Source organism: Podarcis cretensis (genome assembly GCF_951804945.1).
Source record: "Podarcis cretensis genome assembly, chromosome: 13".
Classification (NCBI taxonomy): Eukaryota; Metazoa; Chordata; class Lepidosauria; order Squamata; family Lacertidae; genus Podarcis; species Podarcis cretensis.
The window spans coordinates 13,115,562-13,132,987 of record NC_137182.1 but is presented as its reverse complement, the minus strand read 5'-3'; the positions used below and the strand labels follow the sequence as shown (position 1 = coordinate 13,132,987).

General features: G+C 43.2%; 1 protein-coding gene across 1 annotated transcript; it reads right to left on the bottom strand.

Annotated features, from left to right (window-relative positions):
* Nucleotides 1–364: 364 nt before the first annotated feature.
* On the bottom strand, nucleotides 365–8,689 carry LOC307200893 (E3 ubiquitin-protein ligase RNF113A-like). Its single transcript, XM_079949940.1, has 10 exons — nucleotides 8,531–8,689; nucleotides 7,598–7,674; nucleotides 7,408–7,512; nucleotides 6,528–6,635; nucleotides 5,980–6,089; nucleotides 4,728–4,834; nucleotides 4,488–4,577; nucleotides 2,693–2,786; nucleotides 1,849–1,955; nucleotides 365–514 (listed from the first exon to the last, which is right to left on the bottom strand). The coding sequence occupies exons 1-10, from the start codon at nucleotides 8,628–8,630 to the stop codon at nucleotides 381–383; spliced, it is 1,032 nt and encodes a 343-aa protein (XP_079806066.1). The 5' UTR covers nucleotides 8,631–8,689; the 3' UTR covers nucleotides 365–380.
* Nucleotides 8,690–17,426: the final 8,737 nt, after the last annotated feature.

Here is a 17,426-nt window from a genome sequence, read left to right as displayed (position 1 = left end):
AAGCAATGACCTTGCTTTTTATTATAATAAATAGGTCCTATAAAGTATAAACTGGCTTTTTAAAGATAATACATTTATTAGGACCAACTAGAGTATCATGAACTTAGGCTGGATGTTGTGCGGTACAGGAGAAGCCCAATATTGGAGGCTAAAACTCTCCAGACTACAAAAGCAGAATAATGGAATACATTCTTTGCTAGCTATAAAATGATTTCAAAATGTGAAGGCTGCTGGTATAGAAACAGTGCCCCCCCCGAATTGTTTTGTTTAACAAATTGCCAGGAGCCGTGTGTAGAGAAGCAAGCTAGTCGCTATCACACAGATTCAGTTTACCTGGAAGAACAATGCCTGATAAGCTAACTCATTTGTGTATAAGTTATTTATTCAGCCACAGAACTAGTTTCTGAAGGCAGGGAGGGGGGTGGAGAATGAGGGCTGAGCAATGTCACTGGCTCTTCCACATCATCTGGGAGTCCCTCTTCAGTCTTGCGTTTTTCCAGCTTTGTTATCAGCTCTAAAAAAACAAAAGACCAAATATGGGTGAAGATTCATAACACAAAAGGTCCAAGTCACAAAAAATGAGTGGAAAACCCCTTTCTTTGGTGTTCACACACTGAATATAAATAATTCCAGCCCACAGGATGACAAGACAGACGGGAGAAGCAACACTAACTAAAGTGCTCTTTTGCTTCCAACAGGATAGGCAACTTTTCCTTAGCCCTAGAGGCCTTATTTTAATTAGTTACAAATATTTAAATTCATTTGAGTTAAGGGTAAAATTTACAGTAAGAGCCTCTGGTTTCTTTTCACCTCCACCCTTCAGGGTGAGGCATCTGTTGAAAAACACTTAGTGCCAAGACAAACTACTGTGGTGGGGGAGCTACCTCTTAAGAAGTTTGTAAAACTTGTTGAGAAACAACTTCCTTCTAAAGGGAAGAGCATATTATGAAATCCTACTTTGGGATAAAGTTCCCCTTTGAAGTGGACAAATAGCCAAGGCCAGTACATGCACCACCCCACTTGGAACACTGGTCTGCCTCAAAGGTTACTTGCTCAGGACAGATTGGTTTTTTAGAGAATTTTCATCTGACCTTCCCAGTTCTGTCATCAATTCCCTCTGGATCAGGAAAGATCATTTAAGTGTGAGGCAGGTGGCAGCAATGTTGAAAAACGTCTCACTTTAGTTGCAACAACATTTAAAGGGATAACTCATGGCGGTGCTAGAGAACCTAATTAGGCCCACAATTCTGTTTTAGGCAAATCACACTTTTCCCAAATCACACTTTTGGGCAAATCACACAAAGTGCAGAGAACCTTAAGTCATGGCTGCAAAGGAATAATCATGCTTTGCAGCCGAAATTTGATGCTTTTTGAATCTGGCACCCTGCATGGCAGCAGAGTATGGCCCCAAATTTGAAATGTGCCAAATTAAAGCCATGGTTGCAAAGCATGACTCAGGAATGCATTCCTGATTTTTTTTTCTTTGCAAAGTGCAGCTTGAAGTTGAAAACCCCTGATGCCAAGGGACTGAAAGATGGGGGAGGCCACCCATCTATCAAAGTGGATCACAGAAGGGTGGCCCCTTTGAAATCTGGCCCTGCAGTCAGACTTTCGGCTTAGAAACAGGGAACCTGAGGGGTTACTAACCTGTATATTTTCTGTTGAGGGATTAATGTGGACGCCTCTGCCATTACCTGGGAAATTTTGCATAATGCCTATCCATTACAAAACTTCTAAATGGCCTCTATTCATCCAACATGTAATTTCGCTGTAGCACGGTCAGAATAATACACCTTTCTACCCTGCACGCACCCACAATGTGACATAATCCAGCACACGCTAGAGTACCTTTGGCTGGGTTGAAGACACCATTTGTTTGCTTGTCACATACGTAACATCGCTGAGACTTCCGATAATGCTGCAGGGCACATCTCTCACAGAAGTAATGTTTACACCTGAAAAAGCATAAAACAAAGATAGTCAGCTCCAGTAGCTTTCTAGCAGAATGTCTTATTTTATATTTTTGCCCCACTTTTTGAGGTTGATTTTGTCTCAACTTCAAACAGCCGTACACTGAGAACACCGCTATTGTGACTGGTTGATGCCAACAGAGTTTGCAGGATGTTAACTCCATGCCCCTAGGGACGTGGGTGGCGCTGTGGGTTAAACCACACAGCCTAGGACTTGCCAATCAGAAGGTCAGCAGTTCGAATCCCCGTGATGGGGTGAGCTCCCGTTGCTCGGTCCCAGCTCCTGCCAACCTAGCAGTTCGAAAGCACGTCAAAGTGCAAGTAGATAAATAGGTACCGCTCCGGCGGGAAGGTAAACGGCATTTCTGTGCACTGCTCTGGTTCACCAGAAGCGGCTTAGTCATGCTGGCCACATGACTCGGAAGCTGTACGCCGGCTCCCTCGGCCAATAAAGTGAGATGAGCGCCGCAACCCCAGAGTCGGTCACGACTGGACCTAATGGTCAGGGGTCCCTTTACCTTTTCACTCCATGCCCCAATACAAAGAAGTGTGTTTTTCCCCGCACTTTTATAGAATTGCAGAATGCTGGCACTCCAGCCAAGATCCTCACTGTGCATCATCGCCACATTTCTCATTTTATTTTTAAAGACCCCCGCATAGATCTATGTGGAAAGCTTCCAAGTTTAAACAAAGACAGTGTCTGGATCCTCCAGCCATCTTACTTGGTCACCACAGGATTCTTGAAGGAGCTTCTGCAAATGAAGCATTTGAAAGGCAGTTCTTCGTCGTCACTGCTCACCTCGTAGTTTTCATCATCTGCTCAAAAGAAAGAAGTATTTGCTTGGTTCTGCTGCTAACTATAACGGGATGTGACTTAACTCCTGCCCACCCTGTGTAGGAAGCTGTATTGCCAAGAATAGGCAAGCCTTCAACATCTAGGCTCCTTTGAAGCCACCAGCACATAGGATGAAAATATTAGGTTTAATGAGCTTATTAAACTGCCCACTCAAACCATCTGCTCCTGTTCTCCTCCCTGCCTCCCGCCCACCCTTTTCTATTAACAGACAGAGAAAGGAGGGGTGCCTTTGCTCCAGCCGTTTAACTAGACAGATGCCTGGTTCTCAGTACTCTCACAGGCTATCGTAAAAGCACAATGCTACTGAATATCTTCCAAGTTTTTACAACAGAAGAGGCCCCACAAAGATCTAAGTGGGGGTTGTACAAAGAGAAGGCAACCCGTGACCCATGAGCCTTAATGCATGAAATCTTAAGGAGAACTCTGCAAATTGCCCATCTGAACAGCACCACTGCCATGATGTAATTACCAACAAGTAGCAGGAAGGCAACACAGAAAGGAAGCCAGCTTGTATTGCAGTCTTTGCATTTTTAATCAACTAAATGATCTTACAAGAAACTCACACCAGCTCAAAACAACTGCTATAATCTTTTCATTCAAAGAAGAAAAATAGCTGCTACTACAATACATGGATTGTTCCTCACTTTTTCCGATTTAATCTCTCACATGCAGTTTGAAACATCAGAAAAGCATTAGTTAAAACTTGAGCGGTGACTGAAAAGCTTGCAGATCAAAAGGAGAAAAACAAATACTTATATCATACTTTGTTTGTAGTCTGGTATTGCTTGCTAATTCTGATTAGCAAATATCACTTGTCACAGATACCCCTAAACACTCCTTCAAAGTGATTTATCCACCTCTCTGCATAGCAACACTTAACGTATGCTAAATCACCCAAACAAGTTAAAAGGCTGCCTGACCCTCAATTATCCATTTACTTTTTAATCTTTTGAGGAGCTTTTGAACTAGAAGGGGCTATTCTGTTATGCTTTCTCCTGGTGTTGGGCACCCAACTTGAATGAATGAATATTTACATCAGCCATCAGCCATAGCAATAAAACAACAATACCATATACAAAGAAAAGGAATAAAAAGTGAATTATATAAAATACATTTTAGGGTTTTGAATCAATAGTCAAATAGTGGATCTTATTCCGATTGCCCCAGCTAAAAACTTTGCAACCTTTGCTGTCATCTGCTCATCTTGAACTGCCAAGAGAAAGGACACTGTGGCAGTGCTTGGGTGACCTGGAATGGTACCCAACTTCCCATCAAACCCAGGCACCATGGCCAGCCATCAGGTTCCCCAGCCTTGTTTTATACCAAAGTTCTAGGAGGAAAGCAAGCAGGTGCTGAGGACAAAGCAAGTCAGGAAGGCTGATCCCCGAGGGATAATTTTCCCGATGTCCTCAAAATCAGTATCGAAGTTAGACAAAACACGTAAGCATACTTGATAGCATTTAATGATAAAGCTTCAAAATTTGTCTCTAAGTCATGCACCCAGTTTATTCTCCAACGCAGCCCAAAGGTAGTATCGATCTTGCCCTCTACACCTATAAATTTTGTGCCATGCAAATCTGAAAGGCCTATTTCCTAGTCCCTCATTCAAACATCTTAAGCTGAACAACTGCAGGCAAGAGAATAAGGACTGCTCAACATACCATTAACTCCATAGCGTCCCTCATCCAATTCTCGTTCAATCTGCCAGCCATGCTTGTAGTCCGATCGGTCATGGAGGAATTTGCAGCTGTCTATCGGAAAAGCAAACCAATACAACGTGTGAGCATTTGTCAGTGATTTCTGTCTTGCTGCCAACTTCCCCTACGTTTATGGAGATGCACACTCTTAAGCAGATATCACACAGATCCGCTATTAGGAAAGTATATGAAACAGCCATTCACCTCCAAATCCACAAAACCCAGTTTCCTTGTAATCCTTGCAGATGTCAGGTTGGTAGTCCCATCGCACAGTGGCCCTGAGATGCTCTGGGGCTCGTATGGGTCCCTTCCTGAAATGAAGAAGAAAAGCTTTAAAACAGCAGAAGGAGATAATAAGTTGTGATGAAGGAGCAAGGAGAGGTTCAAGTGGTAGTTAGATGGGGAATGGAGAGGTTTTTTTTAAGTAGGAAGATTTGAAGAACAAATCTGATAAAGAGAAAGGTGGCTTCACATGATATTTCAAAACCTGTTTTTAAAAAATCTGGAATTTTCAGGAAATCTGTTTCGGTCACCCTGCTATATTTTGGTGGTATTTATTGCTGGCATGTCAACTGCATGTACTTCTTAGAACAAAGAGAGCATTCTGGGATGCATAGAGATATGCATGTTGACTCACCACAATATTGTAAATCTATGAAGAACAACTACAGTGGTACCTCGGGTTACATACGCTTCAGGTTACAGACTCCGCTAACCCAGAAATAGTACCTCAGGTTAAGAACTTTGCTTCAGGATGAGAACAGAAATCGTGCTACAGCAGCGCGGCAGCAGCAGGAGGCCCCATTAGTTAAAGTGGTGCTTCAGGTTAAGAACAGTTTCAGGTTAAGAACGGACCTCCGGAACGAATTAAGTACTTAACCCGAGATACCACTGTATACATCTTGGCTGTGAGTCCTGGGAGACCTGCTCCCTGCCTTGCATACCTTTTCCCACCTGGCCTGGGAGGGTGGGGCCCTGATTGACTTCAGCTACATAAGCTGAGGTGTTGATCAGATTCTTGGGTTGAGGAACTGTTTAGTTGGGCTTTGATGGGAGCGGGGTTGTTGCTGTTATTATTTTTTGTATCTCTATTTTTAGATCTTATGACTCAATGTGGAAACACTTCAATTTGGTTGCGTACTTTTTTCTGTATTTTATTTATTATGACCGTTTTTGTTATTTGTAATTAAGTAATTTTTTCATGTTGTAAGCTGCCCTGAGCATCATTTTAACAATGGAAAAATGCCATACAAATTAAATCATGTATGTGCAATGTAAGCTGAGAACTTCTCAACACCGTAAGCAACTTAGAAATAGGAGCAGGGTTTGTAATTGAAAAAATGCAATGTTAGAAAAATCAGCCAGCTGGATTTTTCTGAGGCACAAAATTCACATAGAGCCACCGTGCTGCAAAATGTTTTTCTTTGAGGATAAGTTTCATGCTTTCCTGCCTTACCTTACCATGCCTGAGGAAGCATTCCCCATGGACGTATCCTTTGGCTTCACATACTTTTGGTAATTATTGATCCCACGGTAAATCTTATCGTCTTCCTTCCCTTCAAGTTCCTGAACAGAAACAGGGAGGAAAAACCACATCAGCAAAACAGCTTGGTTGACACCAGAGCAGCAGCTTGCTCACATGAAACCAGCTCAATTCCCACATAATGGTACAATGAAGCAGCGGCTAAGAAGAGCACTGGTGAAATACAGAACAACAGAGATGAGGCCAGACAGCAGCAGAAAACAGAAACAAGAATAGTACTGAATATTGCAAAAATAAAAATGTGATGTACCTGGAGGAGGAAATCTGTGAAGGGAATAGGAAGAGGATGGCTGTGATACAAGTGGCCAGAAAGATTATGCTAGCAGCAGTCTCTTGGGGGGGAATAAGGAAGAGGTGCAAATAAAAATGAGAAATGCCACTAAGAAACTCTTGTCCATTTCTTGAAGGTGTATGAAAACTTGTAGTAAAGGAAGGAACCTTTAAATGGTAAATATATTCACCTTCTGTATTTGCTGGCTGCGTTCAAAAATGGCTTGTGCATCTTTCTCTTTCTCTGTGTCCAGCTCATATATAGCTGTTGCGCCCATGTCTTCCGGACCCACAGGTTTCTAAGATACAAAAGAATGTTGTCAGTAGGGCAGCATGGGAAGTGAACATTATTAAACTAGCATTAGACTGTTACTGGAATTAGCAGTTATTCTAGTGATTCATTCAAACAGATGCATGCTCTCTCTAATGCAGGGGTTGCCAGACTTCAGACTTGGAGGACATGCAATTATTATTATTATTATTATTATTATCATCATCATCACCATCCCAAGCACCTCTAACCAGAGTAAAGTAGTGCCTGGGAGAGGGTGGAGCCAACTGCTGCTGCAACTTAATGGGATAACCTACAAAGGCAAGTACATACCATCCCTGGGTTACTTCACAGAACTATAAAAATGGTCCGCAGATGTGTACAAAGGCCACCAGTTAATAGCTATATATTGCAGTTAAGGAACATGGAAGCTGTGAAATCAGCTACTGGCACAGGACGAATGACCGCTGGGAAAAGCGCAGAGAGAAGAAATGCCATGGTGCATCTGTAGCAGCATAATTGGACACCTTCATCTGCCACAGCTGCAACAAAACATGTCTCTCCCGCATCAGTCTCTACAGCCACAACAGGTGCTGCAACCTTCCAAGAGCTTGACCTCACTCCCAAAGAGACACTCCACTGTCAAAAAGGACAAATGCCAGCAGGGAAGCCATGGCAGAGATTCACACAGACACCCTCGCAATTTTACTTGCTATTATTCAAGTGCTTGGCGTCAGAAGCTCTTGCCAATAAGATGTGCATCACCTAATGTTGGTTTCTCACACTTTAAACACTCGTACCGCAGATCTTGTAGACTTATATGCAACTCCAATTCTTTTAGACTTGCCCTCGTCATCGCTACTGCTTGACGCGTATGAAGTGTGGTCTTTCACACTTTTCTTGGTCTAGAAGATGGAAAAATCAGTGGGAGTTAACTAAGAAACATTCAAGAGGGGGCATATTCATGGGCACTCGGGGAAACTACATCACCTTCTGAATCATGGGGTTGGAAACTTCCTTGCGTCTCTCCTTCCTGACCACCGTGCTGCCTTCATCACTGCTGCTCCCTGTTGGGTGGATGGACAAAAGCATTATCAAAGTACTAAAACAGATGAATACTGGCAGGCTGCATCTCCCATGAAAGACATCCATTGTTTGGCTACACAGTCCTCCTCCCACTGCAATAAGTTTATGTGCCTATGAACAAAGGTAGCCAGCTGCTTTATTCAAGAGACAATGGCTTACTTTTCTTCCTAAACAACAGGTTCAGAAGAAGCCTGCTAGCTCTCTTTCCTATGGCTATATATATTTTTCATTAAAAAAAAAAAAAGGTAATAGGAGATTATGTAAATAGCAATGTTATCCAACAGGATCTGGTGACAATATACATAGTCCATATTCAATTATAGATCACTGTTGAACAAACAAGAGACATAAAATAAAACCAAAATAAATGAACCACAGGTACATGCATGTGTGGAAGGCAGGGACTAGAACTATTTTTAACATGGACATAATGGTTAAACAAGACAATTACAACCTACAAAACACTATTTAGAAGCTGGCCAGGTGTTTTTCTTAACATAGTACATTTCCCACTTGGTTTTTAATGTATTTGTACAGTATATGTGTTTGAGGGGGTGTTTGTCCCTTTGTTTTGGTCGGTTGTTAAGTCGCTTTGGGCTGCCCTGGGCAAGATAAAAGAATTCAACAAGTAAAAAAACAAGGGAGTCATTAAAAAGGCAAACACTGACAAAAATTGTGTGCGTGTGTGACACACGTATAAACCATGCAAATAATTGCAATAAAAACCGTTTTCCGAGCGCTTTTCAATGCCAGCCCCATCATGACAACAAGGAAACGTAGCCTAACTGCCGCCCTTTGGTCCACCCACCCCCAGCTCCGACCGGCTGGGTCTCTCACCGGGCTCCTGGTCGCTGCCCGGCCTTTTGCGCTGGCCCCTCCCGGGCGCGGGGCGACGCTTCTTGAAGAGGAAGCTGCAAACGGGCTGAGGGGCCGCCATGGCAAGTACGAAGTCTCACCGGAAGCGGAAGAGCTGATATACCTCTCTATCCCTTCTCTATCCACCTCTCTCCCGGACAGCGGCCAATCGGAACAAATTCTACCTGGGCGTACGGACAGTGAGGCGGCGCTCTACTGTTCGTCAGCTCTATCGTTGTGACGTGGTGGAATGTGATTGTTATGATTTTTTAAGTAGACTCGCACGTAACTGAGAGCTTCCGAGTTCGCTTCGGGATCCTTCCCGCTTCTCCTCCGTTTTGTCCCCGGATTTCAAGGCTTGCCGCGATGGGGGGCGGGGAGGGGGATGTTCCTTCTTTACCCCTCACTTGAAAAGGAAAAGAGAGAAGAATATAGCAATAAATACATGATTCCCTGCTCCTTTAAACTGCAGGAAGTTGCCAATAAAAGAGTCACCGTTAGAATTAAGGACCACTGTTACAACTCAGAACGAAAGGGAGAAATGTACTAAGTGGAAGGCACGCTTGGCAAACCCTCACTGTGATCAACTCCCACCTGGAAACTTACGTCCCCACTGTGGAAGGATGTGTGGATCCAGAATTGGCCTCTACTTTCACTTACAGACGCACTGTTAAAACCGTGTTCATGAAAGACAATCTTACTCGGCTACGAGTGATTGCCAAAGAAGAAGAAGACGACCATTAGTATAACAAAATAAGTGATGGCGCCCTCTGACAAATGGGTGGGTCTCCCTTCCCTGCCCGTCTGGTAGTGAGAAAGGAAATAATCTAGAGTGTGAGAGAGGTGAGAACAGGCTGCAGACAGAAGCTGGGGGTCAGAGTCATGCCTGATTTCTTCTAGAATCCAAGCCTGTGTCTATGCGAGAAGCAAGAACCTCTTTGCATGTTAATGCTGTGAACCCCTCCATCTTAGGCTCAGGTTGTATAGATGTGTCAATAAACCATATATCCTAGACACAACAGTTTCTGCTGTGCCGCATTCCAAAGGAAATTGAACCCTGGGTAAGTGCCTGAATTCCCTGGAAATTTGCCCCACTTGGAGTTCGGATGGCATGTAAGACAATTCTGAATGTGGGGGCAAGCTCAGAAAGGTTGTATATTATATATGTGCAAACTATGGTAGTGACTGACTGTTTTGGTTCCCAGAGCACAATTTTTCATTTTCTCAAATTATATTTCAACCATTTAAATATTTTCAGATTTCTGTATGAAGAATGGACATGAACTCCTATCTTTGATGCTTACCTTGGGGGAATACGCTGTTGCAATAAACTCTGGACTTATAATAAGGAGACTTTGTGGAACCAGTTTCAATAGATCTATATTACTCTCTCTTTTTTCCGGCCACTGGGGCAGAAATGAGAGTTGTCCATAGGAATCAGTGGAGGAATGTCGGATTTTAAACCAGTGTGGACACCAGCATGTACTTCCCTGTAGATGCAGGCTGCAGCATAAACACAGGTGTTCCAGCTTTTTCTAACTTAGATCTTATGTTATATGAAATATTTGATTTGTTTTAATATGTGTTTTTAAAAAAACTTTAAAAAAACACAATTTGGCTGCATGCACATTAATGGAACATGGGGCTTCTGAATGCAGTTGAATGCTAGATTTAGGCTGGAAGTTATCTGGATTCACTTTTTGAGACAACCTCCTAGTTAAAAGCTCACTTGCCTTTCCAACCATCTCATCGGCCTGCTTCAAAAATAAAAGATGAGCCATGCCTCAAAGAAAAGAAGGCAAAAGTTATTGTTTGGGCAGATTTAGCATAACAGGAGTGCAGGCCCATTTCCCTCTTTCCTAGAATCACCCATCCCAACCGGTACCACAGGAGAATAAATGTCTTTGCAATTCTGAGAACAGATACAACACCTTTAGTGAAAACTCTATGAAACCTCTGAAACGCAAAGTGGACAAATAACAGAAACATGGGGAAGCAGGTATGGTACCATTCCTAACTTTTCTTCAGCATTCACCCTCTGGTTTTGTAAACGAAGAATTGAGCGACGGATCTGCCTTTGAAAGTAGGATTGCAGACACTAGTGCCCTCAGGACAGATATTGGGGCTGGTAAGGGCCCCACTTATTATTATTATTATTATTATTATTATTATTATTATTATTATTATTACTATTACCCCGCCCATCAGGCTGGGTTGCCCCAGCCACTCTAGGCGGCTTCCAACACACACATCATCATCATCATCATCATCATCATCATCATACATTAATAGTAACAATAAGATCCTATATAAAAAGTCATAATAACTTTAAAATAAACAACTTATACCAAATACAGCAATATGTAATAAACCGAATGAGCCGCAGCAGCATCTCCAAAGCATGGCAGCACTGGCTGATCACATTTTGAATTAAGTATATCAATGAATTAATGTTATCATCTAAAAGTGGCGGGGCAGGGGCATTTGAATGTTAAGTCCCAGAGTCTTAACATTACCTAGGAGCGGCACTAACTGCCGAGAAAGCAAATATATCCTACAAAGAAGAGCAAGAACAGATAAAGATGAAAGGAGACATTTGAAATTTGCACTTTTTAACACTCCTCTCCCCACCTCACTAGCTCAGATAAACTGTTTCCATGACAATATTCCCATATCTAACTCTATATGTGACTCTTTTGTGGAACACTTACAAGTCCTCAAGAAGATTTGTATAGTGCCTGCTCTCTTCTTTAATAAGCATTATAGACTTGGAAGGGACCTGCAGAGACATCTCTGCCAAACCCCTGCAATGCAGGGAGCCAGTGGCGTAGCGTGGGTTATCAGCACCCGGGGCAAGGCAAGTAATTTGTGCCCCCTAACCCATGGATTTGCGCCCCCTAACCCGTGGATTTGCGCCCCCTAACCCGTGGATTTGCGCCCCCTAACCCGTGGATTTCCCTAACCCCCAGATGTTGCGCCCGGTGCGGCCGGCCCCCCCTGCACCCCCCACGCTATGCCACTGCAGGGAGCTCAACCAAGGCATCCATGATAGATGGCCGTCCAACCTCTGCTTAATGGTGGAGTAGGAGAGCTGAAGACAATGCCAGTATATTTCACAAATTGGAACCAATGGCTGTGCGGAATAGGAAAGCAGATGTAAGTGCAAGGGGTGGAATATTTGAGGGCAGAATTCGTGAAGGTCTGAATTCAGGAACTCATAGGCTTGTCACGGGATGGAATACTGTACTCCTCTGCCTGTCGGGGGAGGCTTATTCCATGCAGCAAAATGTGGAAGACTGCTGTATGAATCAGACCCCTGCCTTCACAGTTTAAATAGTGCAGCATGTTCCTATTAAAGTGTCAAAAGTGTTTGCTATTTACAGACCAAGGAACTTATTAATATAGAAAATGGTTTGCTATAAACCATCTGGTACTCCTGATGTTTTCCTTCTCAGCTACTTCCTGTATTTATGGTGTTAGTAAAATTGACATGTGCCTTAATTTTATTTCTAACTACCTGCATAGACCTAGTTGAGAAGCTCGGGACACAGTTTGGATTACAGGGGTACCTCAGGTTACAGACGCTTCAGGTTGCAGACGCTTCAGGTTACAGACTCCGCTAACCCAGAAATAGTAAAGGTAAGGGGACCCCTGACCATTAGGTCCAGTCATGGCCGACTCTGGGGTTGCGTCACTCATCTTTGCTTTATTGGCCAAGGGAGCCGGCGTACAGCTTCCGGGTCATGTGGCCAGCATGACTAAGCCGCTTCTGGCGAACCAGAGCAGCGCATGGAATGGGTTAAAAACTTTGCTTCAGGATGAGAACAGAAATCGTGTGGCGGCGGTGCAGTGGCAGCAGGAGGCCCCATTAGCTAAAGTAGTACCTCAGGTTAAGAACAGTTTCAGGTTAAGAACGGACCTCCAGAATGCATTAAGTTCTTAACACGAGGTACCACTGTATTAAACAACAGGTTGATCTTGTGTCCAGTGATTACAGTGGTACCTTAGGTTACAGACGATTCAGGTTACAGACTCCGCTAACCCAGAAATAGTACCTCAGGTTAAGAACTTTGCTTCAGGATGAGAACAGAAATCGCGCGGTGGCAGCGTGGCAGCAGTGGGAGGCCCCATTAGCTAAAAGGTACCTCAGGTTAAGAACAGTTTCAGGTTAAGAACGGACCTCCGGAACAAATTAAGTTCTTAACCCGAGGTACCACTGTACTTGCACTTTTTTTCAATGATTGTTATTGGTCTTTAAAATAAAATAAAATATGAAAGCAGATGGACATTGCAAAATGATCAATGTGTCCTTGCTGTGCCATGATTGGCTCCTAAGCTGATAGTCTAGTCTGTGTGTGGCTGGGTGGTAATACTGGGAAGTCAACTTGGGCTTGTATTGACTCCTATGGGATGTAGCTACTTACAACATCTCTCCCATCGTTGTAATAACTTTTCAGTGGCAGGGGAGGATAAGATTCTGAATAGGCTCTCCAACCCTTCCCACCACAGCCACAAATCTGCCTCTTTCCAAAGCCCTTGTGTTGACACTGTAGTTGTTACACAGCCTTAACATCTTGACTGTTATGATGTTGCTGTTATACCCTACTAAGTCACTACAATATCCTAACTCCCCATGGTGATGTGCATGGAAGATTTAGGGTGCAGTCCTTATTGCACCAGCTGCCATTAGGATGTGGAAGAGATCTGCTGTCCTCCTAGCGCATCAGTATCAGATACACTGCTGCCTCAAAGGATGTGCTGGTGCAACTCCCCCTATGGGCCTGTCAAATACTCCACTGTGCTGCACCAGTGAAGCTATGCTGGTGGAACAGCTAGAAAGGTAAAGAACACACCTATCCTGTATTCATCCAGGCTACAATCATGCCCCCATTGATAGTGCAATGCTATACAGTGGTACCCCTGGATACGCACATCTCTGGTTGCATATCCTCAGGGTGCGAATGCGGCAAATCCAGAAGTATTTTTCCAGGTTTCGCCGCACACACATGCGCAGAAGCGCTCTACCGTGCCGTGCGCATGCGCAGAATAGGCACCTCCGGTTGTGAATTCCTTGGTATCCAACCGGAGCTCTGGAAAGGATCCTGTGCACAACCAGAGGTACCACTGCACTGACCTCAGAGCTGGCACCATTGAGTTCAACGAGAGGAAAAGCAAATTTTAAGAAGTGTTGCTGTCTTCCAATGACTGCCCTATCTACATCACCATGACAGAGAATAGGATATAGTATAAATTAGAAGGTAATCACAGCACACCACCAGGGTATAAACTTCCACACAGGAAGTCTTCAACTTTGGTGATAGGATGTACTACAGCATTGGTCTATATTTTCATGGATGGTCTTAGGTTGTGCACGCAACACACACAATGGATTCTTCAAGCAGAACTATGGAGAAAGGGCACTTTGCACCACCAGGCTCTCTCCATAACATTGCAAGGAAATGGAGCACGTTGGCGAATAGGTTTGCCCTGCTGTCGTAATCCTGTTTTGATGCAGGTTAACTCCCTGACAGAACTGCATGGTGAAGTGGAAGGAAATTCAAAACAAAAAAATTCCTTCCAGTAGCACCTTAAAGACCAACTAAGTCAGTTCTTGGTATGAGCTTTCGTGTGCATGCACACTTCTTCAGATACACTGAAACAGAAGTTTCCAGACCCTTCTATATAGTGAGAAGGTGGGGAGGGGTATTACTCAGAAGGGTGGTGGGAATGGGTGATTGGCAGATAGCTGTGATGAGCCTGTTGACAGCTATCTGCCAATCACCCATTCCCACCACCCTTCTGAGTAATACCCCTCCCCACCTTCTCACTATATAGAAGGGTCTGGAAACTTCTGTTTCAGTGTATCTGAAGAAGTGTGCATGCACACGAAAGCTCATACCAAGAACTGACTTAGTTGGTCTTTAAGGTGCTACTGGAAGGAATTTTTTTGTTTTGACTATGGCAGACCAACACGGCTACCTATCTGGAAGGAAATTCGTTAACTGAACTGAATTTAAATAAATCTGCACAATACCAAAACCTCAACATAGCTTTTTGTGATACTGATGGAAGCTTTAGATAACATAAATCCATTAAACAAAGATTTACATGCAGCGTTAGAAGGCCATCTTAAAAATAACAACACCCTGTTATGGTAATACAGTATTGTTGTTGTTGTTTAGTCGTTTAGTCGTGTCCGACTCTTCGTGACCCCATGGACCAGAGCAGGCCAGGCACTCCTGTCTTCCACTGTCTCCCGCATTTTGGTCAAACTCATGCTGGTAGCTTCGAGAACACTGTCCAACCATCTCGTCCTCTGTTGTCCCCTTCTCCTTGTGCCCTCCATCTTTCCCAACATCAGGGTCTTTTCCAGGGAGTCTTCTCTTCTCATGAGGTGGCCAAAGTATTGGAGCCTCAGCTTCAGGATCTGTCCTTCCAGTGAGCACTCAGGGCTGATTTCCTTCAGAATGGATAGGTTTGATCTTCTTGCAGTCCATGGGACTCTCAAGAGTCTCCTCCAGCACCAGAATTCAAAAGTAATACAGTATACTAGAACACAATAATAGCCTAAATCTGTGTGCCACAGCTAACTCAGTTCCCCTTATTCACCTTTGCTTCTGTTCATAAATAAATTAAAAGTTGCAACTGATTATGCCAACGAAAGTGTGCAGCAGTAGTAACTATATCCGTTTGTTACTAACCCAAGGGGAGGAAAGCAAGGGGTGTTGGGTTCCTGCAAGAGAAAACTCACGGTGTCCTGTTTGCGAAATTGCTCTAAATATCTTGCATGTTAGTGGATATTATATCCCATCAGCCAGTGCTTTTTTTCTAAAAAAATGTTTAGGGGTACTCTCATTTTCCGACTCATATTGAAATACTGCCCCTCAATGAGGCCAAACTTTGATTCACAAAATGTTTAGGGGTATGCGTACCCCTGCGTCACCCCAGAAAAAAAGCACAGTAGAACAGCTCAATAACATCACAACTGGGCTGCAGCCTTGTTCCATGTGATATTGTTTCCATGCCTTATTGTAACTTCAGCCAATATCTAAGGCTACACAATTTAAACGGAAACATCCACAAATACTTTCCTATTAACTCTGACACACACACCCTTTTCCTTCCATGACTTATAATGATTGTAAGCTCCTCAGGGCAAGGACCTGCCCTTTTGTACTCTGCAAAGTGCCATAATCAATGATGTCACTAAATAAATACAGTAATGATGATGGTATTTAATGAGCCTGCCTTCTGTAGTATTCTCTTGCATTTCAGAGATATTTGGAAGTCTTGCAGATTTCTCCTCCGATGCTCTCCAATCGTTGAAGGCGACAAAATGCAAAAATTCCATTTCACTGCACAACAATAGTGACTTTTAAAAGGTGTACTTTTAACGGGATGGTGATAAAAGAGGCTCCTGGGAGGCCGGAGGGACATTGATGGAACAACTCTTGGGTTGGGGCAACTGGCTAAAAAGTTTTACAATGTTCTAAATGGTTCTAATTTTGGTTCCTCTGTTTTTGTTGGGTGGGGGTTGTTTAAATGTTTGGTTGGGTTTGGCAGTTATTTTAATTTGGGTATAAGTGTAAGCTGTTTGTTGTTATTATTATTATCATACTCATCATTATTTTTGGTTTCTATTGATTAATTTGGTTGGTTGGTTTGTTGCCTGTATGGGGATATCCTGTTTTTTAATGTTTGATGTTTTGTTGTGTTTTTATATATGCTGTAAGCCAGCCAGAGTGGCTAGGGAAACCCAGCCAGATGGGTGGATATATAATTGTTGTTGTTGTTGTTGTTGTTGTTGTTGTTGTTTTGTTACTATTGCGTTGCAGAGTTGCAAGGGATCCTGAGATTCATCTAGTCCAGTATAATCAGTGGCGTAGCGTGGGTTGTCAGCACCCGGGGCAAGGCAAGTAATTTGCACCCCCTAACCCGTGGATTTGCGCCCCCTAACCCTAACCCCCAGATGTTGCGCCCGGTGCAGCCGGCCCCCCCTGCACCCCCCACGCTACGCCACTGAGTATAATCCAGTATAATAAAAATCATATCTACGATGAACTAAAAAAATTTTTGAAATATACTTTCCCTAAAAAACCTGAAACCTTTCTTTTAGGAATGGTCGGGGAGGAGATCAGGCAAGAAGACCAAATTATATTCCAATACGCAACGGTAGCTGCCAGGATACTGCTAGCGCAAAACTGGAAAACCTCTAACATTCCAACTATTAGAGAATGGCAATCCAAGTTATTTGAGAATATAGAGCTAGCAAGGATGAAACAGAAGATCAGGCATCAGAAAAACGGAAAATTTATTAATGATTGGAGCAAATTTATTACATACATAGAAACAAACTTAGGAAATATTAAAATTACAGTGGGTGTCACATAAAGCCTGAGAGGTATAGATAAAGGTGGTAAAAAGATACCGCAGGAAGATAACGTGGGAATAGAGCTGAAACTGCGATGGAGGGAAGTCAATTAATGTTATGGTGTAAATTGATATGTGTGTGTGTTTTTTCTTTGACATGTTTTGTTGATGTTGCTGTTTTTGTTTCCCTTTTTTGGTATGTTACTTTTTGCTTATTTGTTTTTTTTTCCTTTCGTTTTTTTTTTCCTTTTTTGAAAAAGAACTTAATAAAAAGAAGATAAAAAATAAAAAAATAAAAGTGAGGCGAATATGCAAAAAGCCAACATTTCCTGCCTTTTCGAAAAACATGGAGAATTCAGTCTCACCCAGAAAGTTGGCTAAACAAATGCTTAGGACTGGGGGGGGGGGGGGTGGTAAAGGAGGCTTATCCGCACATGGAACAACGGAATCGCCGCTGGGTGTCGCGATGGCCACACTCCGCACCCAGCGTTGGAGAGAAATCGGTTGC